Below are 24358 nucleotides of genomic sequence, written 5' to 3'. Positions count from 1 at the left end.
TTATTTTTTGATTAGTTTTAATTTCAATTTTTTGATTCTTGATATTTAAAACAGTACCGCGTTATATTTTATGAATTATTCATCAAAAATAATTTTCATTAACTTTTCATTTTTTATAAAAAATTTTACGAAATTATGTAACGTACGTTACAAATAAAATATGACGTTTTAACAGTAACATGTTACTTTTGTTACGTTAAAATTGAACATGGAATTACCTATAAAACTATAATTAAAATAGTAGGTTTTAAATACCATTCGATTATTTTTCGATACCTATTTTTTTTTAAATTTCATAAAAAATATTGGTGTGTATAAATTGTAATATACCTTCTCAAAAACCAAAAAAATATTTTATCTTTGACATTTTTTCCTAATGTATTGAGTAATAATAAAATTAACATGTTGACACAAAAATGCATACGCATTGCAGTATGAGAAAAAATAAAGTTGTTTGTTTTTTTAAAGGTTTTCTTCTTTGCTAAGAGATCTATATGGTGGTTCTAACTACATCTAACTTTGATATTTTATTTTCATATACATTGTTTTTTGTTTAGTGCTTGCAATTGCAATCAACATTCATATTTCATATTATTTTATATTGATCTACGTATACCTATGATTAATTTATGATATTATACGTTATTTTCTGCATGGACTAAGTCAAACAAAACTGAAATCACGTATTCTATATTCTGACCACAAATATATAGTGTTATCTACTAGATAACCGTAGTTGTTATTTTAACCAGTGTATTTTATATAGGTAATATTTAATTAGTATTATTCATGATTTTTACAGTTTTTGGAAAATATATACATTAATAATAAGATACAGCGACATAATTACTAGGTTGAATCAAAATAATAAAATGTTATTCCGTCCAAAAAATTCATTATTTTTCGTCTTGTGCACGATCGAATTTCAATAATACAATGCATTTACTATGCAAACATTAAATACCTACTTTAAATTAAAATAATAATAATTTTTAATTTTGTCCGTCATTTGTATGTTTACTACAGAAAACGCCCTAATTCTAATACATTTTCCTATACGATACCGCGATTAAAGTATTAATCTATGATTAATTATGAAATATGATTAAATAATCGGTATTACAAAAACAGGCAGATAATGAACGGTAGATATTCATTGTATGATACTAATTAAATTGCCACAATTTATCTTATTAAAAATAATAGCCTTTAATGCTTTATAATATGAAATCTATTACAGTTTATGGTGCAAAATATTCCGTATATTTTCAAAAAAAAAAACATTATAAATAACTACAATACTTAAGAGGGCGTCACATCCGCATAAGTTGTCTCTGTCTTACAAGTACGTAACATAGCGCATTTATGCTCAGCAGATCAGGTTTAGCTACGTCAGTTTGAAAACTAGAGTGAATCACAGCCTATTATAAAACTCGATGGTAAGAATATTATCTGTATTTGTATGTTGGTTTTTTACGATTATCAAGTTTTTAAGTTTTTAAGTGAGTTATGAACATTTTAAATTTACGCTATGTTATATACGCATAACTTGCTAAAAAATTGAATTATAAAAAAAACGAACGTACAAACACAGATAATTTTCTTACCATCGAGTTTCATAATAGGTCGATTCACTCTAATTTTTAAACTGACAGAGCTAAACCTGATCTGCTGAGCGTAAATTTGCTATGTTACGTACTTGTAAGACGGAGACAACACCCGCATGGTGTTGCGGCCTCTTAAACAAGAGAGTTAAAGTAGCTCGGGCTGCGTCGTTAAACCTGTCACTATTTGGATTGAATTTTTGGTGTTTGGTCTTCTCATGATAAAACAGATCTATTTTTTTATCATGCTTATTTAAGTTTTTATGCCCAACGTCATACAAAACTGAAAAATACTCATAAGTAAAAATCTTAAGACTTATTTAGGACCTACTGTAATACATTTAAAAAAAGTAGGCATTGAACTGCCGTTTTTTAATTACCTACCTATCTAATTTTTCAAGTTTTTATAATTTATTTTTGTTTGTGGATATAAACTATATCTATTTTCTAATTACTTACAATGACACTTCCCTTAAAATACTGTTCTGGTTTTGTAATTTATTCATTTAAGCATCATTTTTATTAAAAACCCTTTATCACATGCAAGTTTAAATATATTCTATTCACCCGCGCCTATTGAAATAAATAAACATGCAAGTACACCTTATTTCTTTAATAACTAATACAGCGTAAATATAAGCTTTTTTTTAACTTGCCTACTGTGATGTAACCATTGTCTGCTGTAAATGTTGTGACGTGTTGAGTGGGTGATGACATGTATTGATGTGACGATGGTGAAGAGTTGCCGGGTAAAAACTTATGGTGATGACTCCCGGGTAAAGGAGAGCTGTGTTCTTGATCTATAGTTAACGTGCTTGTACCATAACTGTCATTGCTTTCTAAATCTAAACAAAGTAATATAAATATTTAAAAAATGTCACTTGCAATTAGTTTTATTCTATAAATTTACCGTGCGAATGACTAAAGTTCGAATCAAGATCAACTTTAAGGTCGTCTTTGTCGTTTCGAGGCGAAATTGAACCTTTCATTGTTCTGAAATATTGGCTCCAACGTGATCTGCCAGCGTCTTTTTTAAGCCTTTTTTCTTTTGCACGTCTAAAATGTAGTAATACAATTTGTCAAAATATAATATATGAAATAATAAAAAAAAACCTATACGTCAAGATAGGTTAAATATATTATCATAACCTATGCGGCAGAAATCATTTATTTATCTAATAAATAATTAATTATTTTTACTAATTCAGTTTTTATCACTATTATTACTATAAAAATTAAGGAATTACACTAATTGCTAAGAAATAAAACCTTGGGCATCTGGTCATTAGCTATTTAAACTCGTGGAACTTATTAATAAAAAAAAATGTAACTTTTAAATATTTTTTTGGTAAAAATTGCAGACCACAATAAATGCACATACTTATTATACGAGTATCATACATAAACAAATAGGTACAATACGCCATAAATGTCTATTTTAATCTACAATATAATTCAGTATTTTAAATACACGTAACATGACGACATGTATCATTTATATTTAATTCTAAAAATAATTTAAATTACTGAGTTATAAAAGTATTAGCTAGGTAAGTACCACCTACTAACATAGGTATTAAATAAATATTACATTTCCAATAGGTGGGTATGTCCATTATCCGTACTTTTTTAAATGTTCGTTTTACGGATTATAGCATATATTAAATGTTTTACATTATTAAAAGGTATGAGGTAATTTAAAAAAAAAAAATGGACAGTTTATTTTAAGTTTAAATTATACTAAATACTGTTTAAGTTTATAGCTGTTAATTAGTTAATAGGTATACTTGTAGCTTGTTACCATTTTGTAAATTGAGTTCATAATAAAATAATTGTAACAAACTAGTGTTGGCACAGCTAGACTTCGGAGTAAAGGATGTTTACAATGTATAGGTAATTATACAATTATAAAAATGAATTAACTTATTAGATTATCAAAAGAAATAATTAGATATATTTAAATAATAAATGTATAACATTTTAAGTAAAAATAATTTATAGCTAATAAGTAATAAGTAATAACTATCGAAGAGGAATCAATATTTTCTTTTTGTTGTTCTAATAAGCAATGCGTATTAGAATTAAAATTAAAATTTGACAGTATTTTCTTAAAATCCAATACTTGTCCTCATTTTATAATCTTTCTTAAATTATTTTGTCATTAAAATTTAAAATATATGATTTTGAACACATAATTTTCTAACATTTTTCAAATGTATAGGAGTGAAATATATAGGAAAAAACTGTTCACAAAACATGAAACAGTCAGATAAAAAATGTAAGTATGCTAAATAAAATGAACCGTTGGCTAAACTGAAATAATATAATTTTTGCATTATTTTACCTGTTTTGAAACCAAACTTGGACTACCCTCATGTCTAATCCAGTGTCTTGACTTAGCTGCTCTCTAACATGTCTAGCTGGTTTTGGACTGTTGTTGTACGCCATTTTTAATGTTTCCAACTGTTTTGCCGTAATAGTCGTTCTTGGACGTTTATTTGGTTGATCACCATCCAGGCATCCGCCCTCTAAAAATATCATTTACTTTTAAATTTTCATCAACGATACTAAAATAAAACCACAAATTTCCCAACTATTTTGGAGCGTAATGCTTGAAACTAGTAAAGTTCGAAACACACCTTTCGTTTTTGCGGCTTCGTAATCAGGTTTACACACTAATTTCCGATCTTCCATTAGATAAAATTCATCGCCGGTATTCAATGTACGGCCACACATGACACATGCAAAACATTGTAAGTGGTAGACGAGATCTTGAGCCCTCCGAACTATTTGTGTGGGCGGGATTCCCAAATCGCAACCGGCGCATTTTGTCCCGTACCTTCTGGCAAACACCAAAAATTAGTCTCTAACCAGCTTATTTTTTTAAAATAATTCTTTAAAAAACCAAAAATTAAATTAGTAATGAAAGGTTTTATTAATATTAGGAGATAATTGATAAGTAATTTTCTTCTAAAGATTAGAGAAAACTTTATATTGTAGATTGTAAATTGATTTTTCTAACGTTAAAAAGCTCTTTCACATCTGGACAGAAAAATAAAACAACTGCCTAGTGCAGAATAATTTTTATTAATTAATTAAAATGCTTAGCTACCCGGGTTGGTACTTACAGAATTTGAATAATTCTAACCAAATTTTGGTATATTTTGATGACATAAAATATATTTTTTTTTCTATTATTTAAGCCTTAGATATATACATTAAAACATACAATGATTTTAATATTTGAATATCCACTAGAATTCTGAAGCTGTATGGCTATTTATTCAAAGATATTTTTATAATATAAAATTAAAATTCGATAATTAATGCCCCTTGAATTATCAAATTATTTCAGAACAAAAATAAAAACAATAAAGTATACTTTTGCAACTTATTCGCAGTATAGACGTGTATTATTTATTCTTAAATAAGAAACTCAAACAGCTATAAACAATTTCATTTAAATTTTCACTAAAAGAAGCACTTTTTGATTCACAAAAAATTTTTCGAAGCCTTTATACGACTTGGTGATTTTGGATTGCCGCAATTGATTCCTTATTTAAGTATTTATATGACACAAAACTGATGAAGCCAAACTTGAAAACGTATAAAAAAAAATAGCTTGTAACCATATACTTTCCAATAAATATAATGGATAGCATTTAGAACATCTTTATGAAATTCCATAATTATTTGATTTTTCTAATTAAATTAAGTTAACTTAGAAGAAATTAGAAGAATAACTTAATAAGTAACGAATTAGTTTCTATCAAATTCAAGTTATGTTTATTTGTACTCGTAAATAGTCAAATAATTAATATAATAAAATTATAATTTATAAGATACACTTGAATTGGTTTTTACATTTTTTGTTTTCCTATCAGTAAACTTGAGTTAGTTAAAAAATATCACTAATTTGCCCAGGATTGGTTTGTTGTAATGAAAATAAACCAGATTGTAAAAAGCAATATCGTAGACAGTTATTATATTATTTTATATACTTCTAAGTTCCTTTTTTACACAGTTATGTTATTTTTAGTGAACCAATATGTATTCAATTAAATATGTTTAATTCCTAATATTTTTGTTTTTTAAATGTAGTGCACGATTTTATATTTTTCAATTCAATAACTAAACAACCTTGACAAACTGAAAGAGATAATATTCACAGTACATTTAGTATGTGTGAAAAAATATTCACAATAGTCGATGGTCGATGTGTGTGATATTATAAAAAAGTTCTATTGTAGAAATACTTCTTCATTTCATTATTGTATTATCTGTCTTGTTTTAAATACTTAAATTATTTAATTCTATTAATTTTCCCTCTTACGTAAACTGTACTCACTTAAAGAAGTCGTCTTTACAGAACAGCATTCCGTTTCTTGCAAAACACTTGTCGGCTAATGTGGCTCCACACTCGTTACACTTTAAACAACGAGCGTGCCAAGTGCGTTCCAATACTTTTAATATAAATCTGTCTAGTATTAATTCTTGACAACCGCCACACTTTGGTATACTAGCTGTAAAATAATTAGAACAAACAGATTAATAACGTTACATTTATAATTAAATAAATAGTTATATATTATACATTTTGTTATAAACTTATGAGTTATAGGGAAGTATATAGAGTAGATTTAATGTATCGGTACTTTAAACCTCGTACGTAATATGCTATGTACGAATACAAAATGCCAAGAAAGTAGTTCTGTTATATAGTAGGTGTTTTAGCTTGTTATTGTAAATGTAATGGAAGTGTGGGATTGTAATTCAACGATAAACTATTGTATGCAAATAAGTACGGTTCTAAACGAAGATTAAAACATTCAAAATCATTTTTTAAAGATTTTTTAGAATTTATTTATACTGCATAATAACTTAATTTTTTTCTAAAAACATTGCATATTATATTTTATAATAATTCTAATATAAATAATATATATTGTTAATTTATCAAGTTTAAATCATCCAAGATTAGGTTATCAATTTATTATTTATGTTTAACTTGTAAAATGTATAGATATTTTTCGAAAAATGTAACGAAAACTTGGAAAATTGATTATTCAAATATCAGTTACAATAAATATATTCTTTAACTATCGATCAAAAAAATATTTTAATTGAGAATATTTTAAAAGAAAGTATCTGAAATAAGAATATTTTCTTTAGTTTAAATTTTAAGTTTATGTATATAATAATGCGTGAATAAGTATGGGTGGTGGTACGACGAGAATATAAGACACAAAATTATAACACCGTCTATCGTCGGTGTATAAAAAGGGTTGATTATTATTGACATTTTACTTTGCCCTCTGGTGCGTATATCGGTAATGGTAATATCTGTCTATATATACTTTGATATTAATAAAAATAAATGCCATTATTATTGAAAGTAAAAGTATTATTGGTTATTGTGGTTTCTGGCAATAATCCTCTGGATATACTAGACGAGCCACTGTGTTTTTCCGTATTTTTGTAACTTTTAATTATATTCTCTAAGTAAAACTGAAACATAGGACAAGTTATATTTAATGTATAAGTAAACCTACATTGTATTATTAGGGTTAATGATGATTTATCAGTTATATAGTCGAAAATATTTTAAATCTAAAATATGACCACACATTTTCTCATGTACTGTTTGGAATTTTATAATTTTACAATTTAACTAATCTAAGGTAGGTCGCAGGTAATCACCAATTTTTCAAAATCCGGACTCAAACTAAGAAAATAAGTCCTATTATTGGAGATGATCATTTTGAAATTTCTCATAAAGAAATAAGGTTACCAGCCCAAGAAAATGTTAACTTAAAAATAAATTAAAATAAAACAATTGGTTTCTTCTCATTCGATTTTCGATACATTGTTGCAATATAATAAATACTAATCGTAGAAACACGAATGACCTCTATTAGTTAAAATACAATTTCCTATACATAATAAGTTTTCCAAATATTTATAATATTTAACTTTTTTTCTATAAATTTCGATAAAAACAAATTTACTTTTACACATAATAAAAGGTTCTTCGGAATCTGTATTTAGAGCAATTCAGAAGTACCAAAAATATATGAATTTACATTACATTTTGAATAAAACTTCAACGAATATTATATATGTATTATATTTATATAAATAACCACTGTAAATAATGTACGTATCTAGTAATACAATGTTTTTATATAAATACATGTATAATAATTATACACACGGAGAAATAAAGGCACTAATTATTTATTAAATAGAGTAAAGTTGGTATATATAATGATTTTAAACAAAAAATAAACTAATAAATATTTTTTGATATATTTTATATTTAGTAGGTACAAACATTAACTTTCTTAAAAAATACTGTGTGCATCAAATAAGATAAATATTTATAAAAAAAAGTGGTTAATTATCATAGTTAAAACTGAAAAGCGCACACATTTATATACATCTGGGCAGTAAGTAATTAATAAAAATATCTTACTTTTTTTTAAACTCGTTTAAGTTAATAGATTTAGTTATTTATTAACTATATTATAACTAATTCGTTTTACATTGACTTAACTGAACTAGTCCTAAAGTTGATACTCCCCATTAACTTACCAGCCATTGTTACACGATAATAGTATACAAAATAAGTATCTATAGTAGATATCTGACTATAACTACCTATGTATAATACTACATACCTAAGAGTTTCACCGGTATATTATTCAAATCCTGTTGAAAGAATCTTAAAAACGAGTTGGGCAGCCAATCAGCCGTGTCCGATTCTTCATTGCTCACGTGCAAAGACGAATCTATCATTTTCGGCCGTTAAGACGAACATACTACGGATCATCGGGACATCGCGTGAAGTTTGCAGAGCGATTGGGCGGTATATAATAGTGCCGGCGGGGGCAGTGGAAATAATTTTAACAAAAAAAAATTAGAGAGAACAAAGACTATTGAAAACCGAAAGTTTATTTCGGCGGAACGACGAACAACAGTTATAATAATAATAATAAGGACGACGACGACGACGACGACGACGAGTAACGTCGCGTACAATGGATTCGTGAACACTGACGAAGCGCTGCCGCCACCCCGACGAGAAAGGCCGCCGGTAGTCGGGAGGCGGCGATCAAAAGAGAGGGTGCGCGTGTGTCTTTGTACGAGAACATCGGTCGGCGGTGGTCGGGGGATCGATAAGCGCCAGCGACGGGGACCGGCCAGGCGGCGAGCGCTCCCATTTGCGACCGTCGGCCACACCCAGCGACACGCCGGCGGGCGACGGGCACCGCCCCAAAGTTCCCCACAGCCCGACGACCCGTAACCACCACCACCACCACCACCGCCGCCGCCAACACCGCCACTAACACTACCACCGCCGGTTCCGCCGTCTCGGCGTGACGAGTTTTCCCGCCGGGCCTGGTCGCAGTGACAGGTAATCCGCGAAAAGTCTATGGAGGACAGGCGGGGCAGGTGTACGTATACCTACAGTACACCGCAGTAGCGCGGAGTTGCGACTTGTAAGGCGATTTTAAGGAGTGTAAAAAAAAAGAAAAAGAAAAAAAGGGGAAAATGAAAAAAAAAAAAAAAAGGAAACGCGATAGAGCCGGGAAGGATGCGCGCGCGCGCGCGCGAGCTGTGCCGCGGGAACGAGAGAGGGAAAAAAAAAATGATATCCACCCAAAGTCGGGTAGGTATACATAACATATGTATAAAATGCAGTGTGTATATGTATATATATATATATACGTATACGTACAAGCACGGTTAACGGACTTATTCTGCTATAAAGCCGCCGTAAAGGATAAAGCGCGTGTGCGGGCGAAACGTGTATTATATAATACGCGCGTACGCTGTATATATTGTAGTGTATGTATATACGTATGTACGGTGAAAAGCCAGTGTTCGGCGAGGGAGCTTTCGTATTCCGTCCCACCGCCTGTGCGGTACAGCCGCGGGTGTGTGGAGGTGTGCCTAAAAACCGACACCGTAATAACATAGTGATGCGTAACACACCGCCGTCTGTTTTAGTCCGGGTTGCCGGGTCCCCATAATTTGACGTTTAAACGCCACAGCCGTGACTGTTGCGATTCCGTATTATATGACGTACGCGTGGATACAGATATGTGGGTAGGCGGGGGAGGTATACGTGTGTGCGTATTCACGAGCAAGCCGAAAAGTCACTAGCACAAAATTAAATTCCGCTTTTTTGTTGTTATTACTATTTTCCATTGAAACGGCTTCCCGTCAAATATATACCTACCCGTATTATAGTATTATACGTACGCAACTTCGACGGTATTTTTTGGCCAACGCTTTTATTCAGAACCGAAGTTAATTTGTTCAATGTAACATACCAGCTAATACAACATCTAAAAATCTTCTGGAAATAAATACAATATTTTGGAGCGTATTATATAGTCAACAATACTATACCAATACAATATAAAATTTATATTATACTTTCACAAAATTGTTGTATAAAGGAAAATTGCTACTTGAATAATTATTATATGCTATAATATATCTTACGTGTCTCCGTTTCAAACGGTTAAATAAATAGTGTAGGTAATTCATCGATATTTGATAAATTTAGTATGGGCTGTACAAAATATTGTATAATTAGTCCAGTAGCCCCAACAATGGGAAGTAATACTCATATTACAAGTTTAAATTTTTTGGGTACAAATTGTTACTAACTGAATACCTATCTTCTAAAAAAGTTAGAAATAAAGTTGAAAAGGGATTGTATTTCGCCTATAGTATTTACTAACTAATAGCAAATAAAAATAAAATAGTTGGCTTTCTTTATATTTTTACTTTTGTGTAGAAACATTCATTGTACCTGTAAGCTATATCATAATTAGCTATATTTTATAATTTAAGCCCTAAGGTTTTATTTTACGATCTAATGAACACAAATATTCTTTAGTTAAACAAATAATATAGTAAGTAAATAAGTGAATTTTTAAATTCAAAAAGTATTTTTTTTTTTATTGAAATACAATAAAAATGTCTATAGTAAATTAAACATATCTATAATTCTAAATAACGTTTTAATACTAAAAAAATGAGTAGCAACAATTTTCACAACAGTAAAAAGCTAAATTAGTCACCATATCATTAAAAAAATAATTTTATTAATTAATTTTACAGCATTAATAATATATTGTAAATTAAATATATATGTATATGTTTAATGAAGTGTTTCTTTACTTACGAAATAAAATAATAATCATATTTTTTGTTTTAATTTATATAAATTCATAAAAAATAATACTAAAATTTTGAATATTTATATTTTATTCTAGTATTTAGCTTAGATCTGTTTTATGTGTCCGAAAAACATACTTAAAAAAAGCTTCATATTTATTATTTTTATTATATAAAATAACGCATTTTAGTAAAATATACTTAAAATAACATAATTTTTTAAAAAAAAAAAAAAAACGTTCAATCACTTATTCAATGTCAATGTTCTCGTAGATCATAAGTGGTTTATCATTCGATTATGTTAAGTAACTATAATGTGGAGTAAAAGTAAAGTGCTTTTTTTAAAATGAACCTTTAAAAGCATAAAGATAATATATGTATTGCATATCTAAGCTTTTAAATTTACGGTTTCTTTAATTAATTTTTATGACAATAATTGCATAGTTTAAAACCAAAAAACTTTTATAAAATCATTAAATATCATTATCATTAATTAAACCTGTTAGCGGTATATGTATCAACAATTAACAGTACCTAATGCATATGATCACGTCTAATCAGATACTAATATGTAAACGGACGACGGTCGTTTGAGCCATAATCATTTGATTTGTGAATGAAATTATTTTTACCTACCTACGTGAGGTATAAACCTGGTAACGGATTTTGACATGGACGATATCACTACTAATCATTATATTTGCCAAGATTACAAACATTCAGTACAAATTTTACATAATAACACCTTGCTCGTCACTCGTATATTACCTACATAAGTGTGAAATCTAAAACTAATTCTTAACGATAGTTAAACATAGTGCATTCTTAACATGCATTTCAATATGTTTTTAAATATCCTACATATTTTATCCATCAAATTAATTACAAAATGGAACATTTCGATTTCATTATACGAACAAAAGATAAAACGTAAGTGTTTTAACTTGTAGTAAATAGTAATATGAAAAATATATTGAAGATGACAACACAATCATATAATCATGACCCGAGTTCAAAGAGATATTTAGCTTTATATATAGTTCGAAGTTCTTCTAAAAGAAAAGCTGTTGAAAATACACATGAAAACCCGAATATAATAAACTATTACTATCAAACTCAGAATTTAAGTCAGAATGAATTTAGTTTTTCTGATATTAATTTAATCAGGAGTTCAATTTATCGTAACAGAAAACATTATTGTACCCAATAATACCCAAATCACAAAAAAGCCATTTGACCAATTATTAAGTACCTAACATTCAATTAACCATTAAATTCAAAGACCATCAACTTTATTTTATAAATGATCAAAAGTAAATTGTTATTATATAGCTTGTGGTGACAAAGTAAAACTTCTATATAAATCACAAAATGTCTTTGTAGATATAACATTTTCGTATTGTTCTAAGTATTTATGTCAACTATATACATATAATAATTATCTTGTATCAGTACCTATGTATTCTTGACATCAAAATCAAATTTAAAAAATAATTGCTTAAGTGTATGTGTTTGAATTATGCAAGTTATGTGTAATGAACTAATTGATGAAATATATCAAATAAATGTTTTTCTTTCTATGAAAAACCGCACATTTAGCTACATTATTCATCAAGTTATCGCAGTATTGTTAGAATTATAAACTGAAAATCAGTTCTATTTAAAAAAATATTTAGATTCTTGCGTTTAAATAAATAGATATTTAAATATGATTTTTGTAAACAAAGGATTAAGTTTTGCATGTAAATAGATTCACAACTATTTGTGATTTTTCTGATCTAATAGAAAAAGAAGCCTACACATTTTGAATACTCATCATTGTAATTTTTAGTTAAATAATTACAAAATTCTAAGTTTTTACGATCATTTGAGCAGTGTGCCATAAAATACTCTATAAAACAATTAGAAACTTCTTATGAATTTAAAAAAAAAAATCCATACATTTTCTTGTAGTCAGATTCTGGAATCACAGTTTTTATTTTTATACTATTCAGTTAATCCAATTTCTTCGATTTTTCTCCGTCAACTTTGAGTTGAACGGAATCATCCAATTACTCTTTTTAATGGCCAAATTATTTTTGCGCCAGCATAAATTGATTTTTCAAAATCGACTATGATTGTTTGTTGTTAAATTTAATTCAGTACATTTTGTTTTAAAAAACTAAATAGTAATGCATATATATTTATTATTTTTTAGACAATAAAAATAACTAATAGAACTAATGCCCATTTATAATTATACATGGATTGTAAAAAGTTGATAAAACAATTTAGAACATGAATTTCGTACTATTAAAAAATATTATATTGAATAAGCTTAGAACCATTAGATTAAAAAAACAATAATTATATTGTTCACCAAATCTGTTAATATTATAAACGAATCGCTTTATTTCACGATTCTTTGTAGCATCAATCACACAAACAAGATTGTTTACGTTCACGGTGTATGCATTGTTTAATATTGTCAATACAGTCATTTTTAATGATATATTCAATTTGAAGATTTTTAATATTTTCCTATTTTTATAATTTTGGAAGGAATTTCTGTGAAAATGTTGAGTTTACTTTTGAGTTGGTTCGAAATTTTTTTTTAAAATATACTTATCGACTGTTGTTATTCAATAAAATATTTTAAAATCTCTATTAAATATTTGTTTGTGTATATTTTTTCTTTGCATTTCTTATTCATCTCCAAATTTTTGTTTAAAAAAAATTTTCATTTTGATAAATAACCAAATTATTTTCTCATTCACTAGTTACAATTTCAAAATTCATTGTAATGTATAATAATGACACAAGAACAAATCGAGATTTATCTGATTAGTCATTATATGGGTTCATTCGCCCAAATGGTGTACGTCCCTAGACACATGGGTATACATAATTTGGTTATGATATAAACAAAAATCCTAATTAGCGATATACCTAAATAATAAATAGATTTAATCAAAAGATGCAAAATTATTTTTTTTTCAATATATCATTTTCTATAAACTAAAACCTTATAAGATATATAATACATATGTATAATACATTAATTTCAAAAATATCCAGTTATTCGTCTTAAGCTTAATATAATATGATGTTAAAGAAATATAAATTTCTACTTACAATTAAAAATAAATGTTAAGTGTTTTATAACACTAAATACCTTCCTTCCAAAAAAAATTATTATTTTCATAATAAAAAAAATTGTAAAAATGTTACAATTAAAAATTAGCGTATTAAACTTCGGAGTAAAATTAAACTAACTTTATTCTCGGTATAAATAGTAAATGATATATTTTGTCATAAATTTATGCTTCTTCTTCCTCTTCTAACCTCCGCATAATATTATTACAATATACGGCGTTAAAGCAATTTATTGTTGTTCTTTTTAAGTTTAAATCAATGTTGAAGTACAGAAAAATGTTTTTGAATTTTGCTAATTTCATTAAAATGTTTATGTCAAAAATATACAAACTGTGGTTAACTTATAAGTTAAATTTCAAATCTTAAATCACAATATTGAAATATTTCTTTTAAAAAAAATATCACATTAAAAATGTTAAATCTTTTTTACGAAATTAAAATGTTGTATGGAAATTATTAGATTGTTTTAAAATTAAAATGTTTTTAGCATTGTATGAAAATATTAAGCACCGGTCAATAGTTTACATCGGTAAAATAAAACAAATTAATATTATTGTAAATACAGTAAAACCTCAATAAGACGGAATCGCTTGGGACCATGCAATTTTTCCGTGTTAACAGGGTTTCCGTTTTGACCGGGTTCAAAAAAATCAAATTTGAAAAAAAGCACCAAAGAAATTTTCCGTATTACCAGGGTTTTCGTTTTACCGAAGTTTCGTCTTATTGAGGTTTTACTGTATTAAAAAAAAAAATAATAATAACAATTATATACAAAGACAGAATTTTAACAATCATTTTAATAACCATTGTGCAGAAAACATTTATTTAAAGAAAATTAATTTTGTATACAAATTTTTCTTAGATTTGTATAATTTTTACATACCTACCAGGAACGATATTGCAAGGTAATAAAAATATTTTTATTCAGCTATCTAAATTGTATATAATATTATAATTTATAATTTTCAATGTAAATTTCACATCATGTTATACGTATTTTATTTGATAATTTTTACTTACATAGTTAAACCTTATAATATCAACATGTTTAATTGTTGTTATTATAATTTATATTGACAAAGTTTATACTTGTTAGTTGTTAGATTGACTCTCACAGATAACTGATACTTTTAGATTTAATACCAGAATTCTATGTTTGCGGTATTATTTTATCTGAGATATGATAATTCAAAATATATTATTTTACTATAAACAGTGAAAATGTCAAATTAACTTCTAGATAGGTACAGTTGGTTCTTGGTGCTTTTTTGTGTTCTATAAGTTAATTTCAATAACAGAGTTACAACAATATAAGCATACCCCACATATACCGAAAAATATAGATTCAATTATTATTGAGACGTTAAAATCATGTGTGGTGTGCAGATGCTATATTGTTATGTCACTTGAGTGTTTTTATATTAAAAACTTTATTACTATAGAATTCGTCTTTTAATATTTTAATACGTACATTCTTCTGGTGAAAAACTTAATTTATATACGTAAAACATATCGGAATCTTTAAACTAAAATTTTGCCATTGTTATCATAGATAAATACTAAGTGTATAACTGAAATGAGCATAAATACCTCAAACAGATGTTTCTTACAGCCCGCGGTGTCTACGGTATTACATTTTATAGGTTCTATACATACTGAAAAACCTACCTGTTATAACGCAGGCGGCCTCGTCTTCAATTTACGTAAAATATACACTTGGGTGTATTATTTTTTCTCCTTTTTCACTTGGACGAGAGTGCGCCAGTCGAGACTCGAAATGGTTTAATTTAAAAAAATAAAAATAAATTACTTTTCTCTGAGTTTTCAGAGGGGCTGCGACTGAAAGCAGATAATTTACATACGGGTTAATCCATTTAACTGACTACATTAAATTTCTAAATAGATTTTTGAGTTTATAAAAAAATATATTTGTATAGTTTGAAGAATTTAAAATACTTTATTTGATAGCAAGAATTCAATTATATTGTGTTTTTTTTTTTTTAGATTATTTCATATCTATATTTTTAACATTAAATTCAGAAACAAAATACATTTTATAAAATATCGAAAAAGTAGCTTCTTTTGTTAATAAGTATAGGTTTTTAAAATTAATATGATTAGTAAACTACAAATTTCGTGGTGAAAATACTTTTTATTCTCTGGTCATTTAAACAAGAAATGTAATTAATAACAATAATAATAATAAACTATTTATTTAGTGTTTAATCATAGTTTATGTAAGTATTTGCCAACAAATTAAAACACTTAAAAACAACTGCCTATGATAAAAATTTATATTTTATAGACCATATAATAACATTGTTCTAAAAACCACAAAATTTGACTTTGAAAATTATTATTGTTATTTACATAATGTGCATTTCAGAATGCTGAATACAGGACGGATCCCGGTTCGGGTGTAACTGATAGTTTTTAACAATATTGTCATGTTAGAGGTACATAATATTATACACTGTGCGTCGCCGCTTCTATTGTCGGGAGCATTAGAGGAATTATATTTTATATTTTATTATTATCGTGGCACGAACGACAAAAGGGATATGCGCACACAACCGGCAGTGCATATAGCTGCTGCTGCAGTATGGAACCTATTATTGCGACCGACCGATACGACAGATGGCCGCCCGAAAGTCACATTATTTATATTATAGAAACTGCCTTTTTATAATACGTGTTTTTATGACGATTGTCCGAATGCGCTCGATGACGACCGCGGCGGCGATGACTTATGTTTTTATTTATTTGACTATTATTATTGTTATTTCAATTTTTTTCCCTGTTATATCATTCACTATTGTTATATTATTCATGGAAATTATTACATTAATGGTTGGGATCTAGACTTGCCTATACTTTGGAACTACTACGATATACTCAGTGTGCCACCTGTTCGTTTTGTATTTTGTCGTTTGAATGAAAATCATACTCCGATTCGTAACTTATAGCTATGTATGAATTTACTGATTAATTGCCACGTCTCTTCAAAATATTTTGTAGCATAATTTATAAATTAACTGTTGCATTTTTTAACGTAGATATGTTAACATGGTTTAGTATAAAATATAATCAATATAAGAAACGCCCTCATTATAGTTGTTAACCTTAATAATAATTTATTGTTACTTAATATTATTTTGCACGAAATACCGACGTTTATTATGTAAAGAAACCTTTTTATGCAGTCGATAGTTAGTTAATTAATTAAATAATAGTGTTGTATAAAATCAAATTTTTTTAGCAGGTTTAATATATTTTAACGTATGATGTATTTATTAAGATTTTAAACATAATAGTAAACTAAATTTCATGTCTTATCTGATAATTACTCGATAAAATTAATTAGTTTTTATTTTTTCATATTCTAGTAAGAATGTAAGTATTTATTGAATGCTTATCAGACAATACTTGTCTTTTATTATTGAAGCGAATTAATTAAATATTTGGGTTAAAAGTAAAAAAAAACAAAATCAAAGATATTAATAATGTATTAAGATTTAAGGGTTCGATGTTATTACTTATTTCAACACAGTCACTATGTTGTAATTATCGTGTAAAAATGCGCATCTAAAGTAACCTAGTATTATATTATGTAAGTACCTACCTTAGTTACTGCGATTCGGCAATACAATGTGTAATTTAAACAAATTTAATAGCAATTCAATGATAAATATTATCTCTGCTAATTTACCTCTATGGAATCGTTAGTAATTGTTTTAGTCATACGTTTTCCTCGTTTTAGATTTTATAAAGACTTTCAACATGGCTACAAAAAGTAGCAGGAGTGTAGGAACAAGTGCATGTATTACGTCAAACGATGAATAATGTAAAGGAAATTAATTTTTAAAAATGCATTAGGGTTTTTAATTTGTGTTTGCTTATATTTTTCTCATAGTTTTGACTTACGTCAGTACTAATATTCAACATTTGTTGTTTTTTTGGTGCTAATTAATCATAAAGAAAAAGTAACCTTCTAACATTTGTTTGTCACCTTTCATCAACTCAACTATTGCGGACTACAAAAAAAAAATTGGCTCAATTAAATTAATAACAACATAATTAATGGTTTGTAAAATAGCTGCTTAATTTCAAAGCATTCGCGATATTACATATATATTTATAAATACGTACTAAAAATAATGCTTGTTGTACACATTTCCTTTTTTCAAATTTTATGTTTATTTTAAAAGTACTAAAGGTATACTATAGGTTCCTATGTACAAGTACATTATATACATTGTTGATAACTATAATAGACAGTAAAGTTAGTTAAAAGTTATTTTATTTTGATTTAATAATAAACGTTTTTAATATAATTCTAGTTCATAGTTAAAATACGGTGCAATTATAAATATTCATCGTTGGAGAAATGGAGACAGTAAAGCTTAATGCCAATGTAACGGCGTGACACCCTACTAATATTGTTCGTACAATATAATTCTGTAAACTTTTTATGCTGAAAGGAACGTACAATGGTCATCTAGGTCAACCGAAATGTAATCATAAACTGGTCGGCCGTTTCAGAGGGTCCTCGGCAACAATAATATCAGCGGGAAGTCTTACACAAAGTGAATTAGTGTATACCTATAAAAGAAGAGATCGAAAAAAAGAAAATTAAAAAAAAAAAAAAAAAAGAAAATGATGCATAATGATAAAAGATTATAATGCGGATATAAACCGTTGGATAATTTCACAGTGTAATCCCCAAGAGAAAAGCGCGGCGGAATTGTCGGCGGTGCACGGGAACCGGGACAGGTCGCGTGCACGGTTAAACCCCAAGAGTGCCCGATGGCTGATATCCATCAAACCTAATTATTATTTGCGCTTAGGATCGGTTTGGCACGTGATTCGAAAACAGTTATTCTTCATTCTTTCTCTTTCTCTTGTCTTTTCCCCTCCCCTGGTTTGCTTTTCTACGGCTGTGGCCACGGCAGCACTCGTCTGCCTTGGGCGGGTGTACCAAATTGAATTATCGAACGTGGTTCGTAACAAAAACCAGGGAAAGAGTAATGGGAAGCACACGCGCAAAATCGTTTTGCAACATCAAAGCGGTTGTTGTTGAACACAAACAAAATATAATATAATATAGTTTTAGAGAAAATATTATCTTTAGATTCAAAATTTGTCTATGATTTATTTATTATCTAAACATTATTTGAATTTTCTCTGATCGTCTACCTGTAGTATACATTGTAATAATTAATCATAGTTTTATAATAAATAAGTTAGTAAGTAATTACAGTAGTAATTATTAAACGGGCGTTTAATGAAATTAGTTACCTACTAGATTGATATTTATTCGTGGGCATTAAATGAAAATACGTGAAATTGTTTAATATAATTACTGTAATTTTTTTATTTTATTTAAGGTTCCTATAATAGTTCTTAATTTGTTATTTTCGATTTACTCATATTTAAAAACATTTAAATTAATATAAGTAAAAATGTACTTTCCATATTAAACATTTTACAGTGAGTTTAATTTTTAGACTTACAGTAAACTCCTTCACACGTGACTAAAAGTTGTACTTAATGTTTCGTACAGAGTATAAAATGTTCACGTGCAGAGTTATCTTGTATACTATAAAATATGTAAAACAAAAATGTACTTTAGTGTATAGGTTTATTAATTTAAATGACAAATTTATACTTTGGTAGGTACCTCAGTTTTCTCATTCACGTGCCATAAAATATTCAACCTTCGGGTGTATAGAAAATAAATAATAGTATTATTTATAATAATGTATAGTACGACTATGTATTATTATATACCTACAATAATCTGCATGTATCATTTTAATTAGAGATTTAGATTATTTTCAATCTGGGAATATTTAATTTTAAATTATCTTAAAATCAATAAAGTATTTAACCATTCACTACTTATTTTAAATATTTTATTTTTCGGAAAATGGTTTAATTGAAACATAGTTCTACAAAAATAGTTAAGGGGGAATGGGGATAAACGATCACCCGAAAAAACCACGTTGACAGATGATTCAGTAATAAAAATAAAGTATCAACACATACAACGATTGTCACAGGCTATTGAATTCTATCGATTCATTGCAGATTGTTAAATTGACTAACAAATGCCATTTATGTGTAAGGCGGACAATACGCTAAAATGCACTCATACGTATTGGAGTTAATAATCTAGTAGGATTTTTATATTTTTAAATAATTGTTTTATATAAGTAGGTACGTATTTTGGTATTTGACTCATATGTATTTATTATTTAGTCTAAACATTTTATAAATCATCATAATTGCAGAAAATAAAGTTTGCCTAATGTTTAACACAAAGCTGGACAATGACAACTAAAGCAAATTGAACATAATATTTAAAAAAAATAAAAAAGTCATTGTCAATAATTCCATAAAGTGTTAGTGCACAGTCTTAAGAATACATTATTCTATCATAATATACATTTTATATTTGTATTACCCATCGTACGCTATAATAGCCATAACTATATTATGTATTATATGGTTATAATCTTAGAAACAGTTTTGTTTTATCAATTTTGTCAAGACTACAATAAAAGTAAATACAAATATTTTTTTTTCTATAACAACATATTAATATTTATTACCGACATTTAATAAATTAAAACTGCACGATTGACGTTTTACGGTGTCTCGGGGTAGTACACAATAATATATTATAAAAAAAAGCAAACGTCCATAACGTGGACCAGCCATCGTGAAATACGTTGCGGTTTTTTTTTTTCCTGAGTGGGTTGAAAAGTCTTGGAACGTTTTGCGGAATCAATATCTGCTGTGGTGATAGGGGAGAGAGGGGCAAAAACTGGCGATGCGATGACCTAATAAAACACGACGTACAATAATGCACGGCCATCTACAAACGCGGTGTATAGCGCTAAGCATGTCCAATGTCCATTACGAAATTAATGTACACAAAAACGACGGCACGTACACAATATATAGTACACAACAAGGCCACCTACAACATACGTGCGTACATATTTTTTCCCTTCCCTTTCACCCTTATCGGATGTGTATTATTTTTAGGCGACGGGTCGTTCAAAAACGTTTACCGCCGTAATATTATAATGTGAGGTTTTTATTTTGTGTTTTATATATTTTTTTTTCTCATTCCTTCCCGACGTGTTCCGCAAAACGCGTGCGGTTCACGTGCTGCCCGGACAACAAAAGCGTTCCGCCGGTAAACGTCGGCCGTCGACTCCCACCGTTATCGAAATTCACCCCAGCCTACTACTGTTACTATATTAATATTTCGTTTTTTTTTTTATTATTATTATTTTGTTATTATTATTATCATCTGATATAATTACACGATTGAAAGTCGAGAGGGTGCAAATCTGGGAACGTTACGCGACGCTCTAAACCGGAGTATCGACTATATAATACCACCGCTGTATGATAATATTATAGCCGACGACGGTCGTTTCGTTGCGAATATTGTTGTCGGAACAGAACGAGTGGATTTGTTGACGTTTATCGCTACGCCTGTTTATACTTTGCGAAACGTGGCGACGATCATGGTCGGGAAATTGTGCATTTCCACGGATAAAAAAAAAAAAAAAAAACAATGTGGCGTTTGTTCTTTATAACACATTAGTGAAAAAAAAAATGTCCTATTTTCGAAATATTACTTAAAACACAACCCCGCTCCGACTTTGCAGCAAAAATATTATACACTTTTGACTTTTTACAATGTGTAATCTTATTAACTTTCTCCGAACGGTCCCAAGACAAGTATAACTGTTGTATAGCGTGCAAGAAATCGACTTAAACTTTAAATATGAATACAAATAAAACGTATAAATTAAATACGTTTCGAAGTTTTAAGTACCCATCACTGGTGCCAATTTTTGAGTTTATAGGAACCCCTGATTTTAATGCAGCTTTTAAGTTGAATGCAGTGTATATTATAATTGTTGATTTGGAAATAGGACTAAGTATTATAACTAAATACACTAAGACGTTAATTTTAAATATAACAAGTTTTTAAATAAATTAATTCTACCGCGTTAGTAGTCAATATGTAATGTACGCACTTTATTTTCAACATATTAGTATAGTTTTAATACTTTGATAACTGATATCTGTGATTAAATTTGTATCACTTTTAATCGTTCTTCTTTTAATTTACCGTGTATAAAAATGTTTAAAAGACAGTATTACACTTTACATAACAGACATCATTTTAGCAGTAATATTATAAATACACTACATGCATATTAAGAAATATATATATTAAATATTCAAAAAGCATAAATAAGAGAAGGTTGTTAGGGTTAAATTGCAATGTGTATTTATGACGGGTGTTTATAGTATCCCCTAATGTTTTTTTTTTTAGATCCACCGCTGGTTCTCATGACTGGTATACAAAAGACTCGAGTGATTTTTGTTTTTTATACAGCTATTATCAAAGGGATCTTTTGTTTCTAACAATAACAGTTTATGTATAACCACTTGTGACCTTAGAATGTTTAAATGTATTGTGCAAATAGATACGTTTATATTAATTCTTTATTAAGTAACATGTTATGATGAATATATTTTTGATTTACTTTTCTATTTTTTATTAATAGTATAATAATTTACAAACGATTTATTAGCAACCGTCGATACGTGTTGAGTTACTAGTATACGTATACTCATGTATAATAATGTTAGATCAATCAAATACTTATAAAAAAACAGTACGTTTTAGATTTTTAAATTAGCTCTAATAAATAAGTAACAATAGTAAAAACAAACAGAAAAACAATTAAATATTTAAAAAAAAGATACCCAGTTTATTTAAAAGTAGTAAATTTATTGAGTTCCCCCCTTCTACTAAATCGTAAATCGATGAAGTATATTATATTCTTCAAATTACCTCCCCCAAGTGTAAATTTACTACATCGATATTCATCACTTTTCGGCACTATATCATTACTACAGCCATTCAAATAACGACAGTTATACACAATGGTCCAATTCTCAGTAACCCTATACGGAACCCGCCTAGCTTTACGACAGATGGCCTGATATTTAGAATACCATTTCAATTGTTTAAGTGTTCCATAAATGAATGTCAAATTCACCTCTTTATGATATCATACACAAAACCATTATTTTAAATATATGAAAAAATATTTTTTTTAAATTTTGCAGGTTCTTCAAAAATATGTATATAATAAAAAAAAACTCAGTTAAGCCGCTTTACTATATAACTGGTGTCGAGTTCAACTCATCACTTAGTAGGCACTGTGAAGGACATTGTATTAAATTAAAATTCAATGATAAACCATTACATATAAAAAAAAAATCCAAAGCAGTGATGGTTTGTCAACTTATTTTCCTGAGAATATTAATAACACACTGGTTGAGCTGATCTTTTTCCACAAACAAATCACAAATTATAGATACTAATTATTATCTATAATCTTCTTTAATATATTTCTAGCTGTATTAGTAGCTTTAGTAGTTTTAATCAATACCGATGTACCGTATAACGGTGTAAATAGATTCATTCATTAAATAGCTGAAAATTGATATGAATACTCAAAAAATTACATTGTATAGGTATTAAATAAAAATATATTCGTTTCAGAAATATTTAAGTCTACAAATTAAATTTGAATTACATCAAAATATTGTTTTAATTCTTCAAAATGTTTAACGTATCCTCAATCGGCTCAATCATACTTTTATCAACACTAAAAAAAATAACTAAACAATTTTTCAAAATTATGAACTATAAACGATCATAAAGTAGTCTTAAAGTATTTCTAAAATTATATGATTTATATAAAATGTTTATTTAGGTAATAGTGAAAATTTCTATTATTAATATTTATGAGAAGTCTTGTTCAACTTTAAATCTTAAGATGTAAAAATTAAAAGTGTTGTGCATTCTTAACTACAAAATAAATTCCAAGTTTTGGTAATTTTAACGAATTTCATTAAAATTTTAACTTATTAAACGGTTATAAATCGTGATTATTTATCGCATTATGAAGATTTTTCCAGAACCTACACTTTTTATTTTTTCTATGCTATTTTATCATGTCATAATTTTCGAATGCAAACCCTTTGAATAATAAATAAATACAAATTATACATTTATAATGTATTTGTTTATGATTAACTTTTGAAAAGAAACATTCATATTTTGAAAACTAATCTAATAAGGTGGTACAAGGAAAAAAAAGTAAAACCGTTTTACTTTAATATATATGATTATAATATTATAGTAGAATCTAAAATGAATGTGGGGTAAATATATGAATAACGAGACCGAACACATTTACATAGTGAACATTACATACTATATTAAATTCTGTTTAAGTCACTATAATGAAAAAACTTCCGTACAGCAATTTATTTTTGGGGTTTTCACAAGTATATAATTTTCTCGTAAACAGTCA

General features: G+C 27.9%; 1 protein-coding gene across 4 annotated transcripts in view; it reads right to left on the bottom strand.

Annotated features, from left to right (window-relative positions):
* LOC113556194 (LIM/homeobox protein Lhx3) overlaps positions 1-24358 on the bottom strand; it is a 49157-nt gene that overhangs the window by 2853 nt on the left and 21946 nt on the right. For 2 of the 4 annotated variants that reach the window (XR_003405456.1, XM_026961003.1), the window contains exons 2-6: positions 5953-6127; positions 4244-4446; positions 3949-4132; positions 2515-2660; positions 2261-2449 (exon numbers count right to left, since the gene is read on the bottom strand). Coding sequence is in view for 1 of the 4 variants with exons in the window: in XM_026961003.1 (XP_026816804.1) it covers positions 2261-2449; positions 2515-2660; positions 3949-4132; positions 4244-4446; positions 5953-6127 (897 nt within the window). In the remaining 3 variants the exon portion in view is untranslated. Of the gene's footprint in view, positions 1-2260; positions 2450-2514; positions 2661-3948; positions 4133-4243; positions 4447-5952; positions 6128-8284; positions 8666-24358 lie in introns of those variants that run through there. The other 2 variants (XR_003405458.1, XR_003405457.1) reach the window with 2 other exon arrangements.

Source organism: Rhopalosiphum maidis, chromosome 3 (assembly GCF_003676215.2).
Source record: "Rhopalosiphum maidis isolate BTI-1 chromosome 3, ASM367621v3, whole genome shotgun sequence".
In the NCBI taxonomy this organism is placed as follows: Eukaryota; Metazoa; Arthropoda; class Insecta; order Hemiptera; family Aphididae; genus Rhopalosiphum; species Rhopalosiphum maidis.
This window is presented reverse-complemented; position numbering and strand designations above follow the sequence as displayed.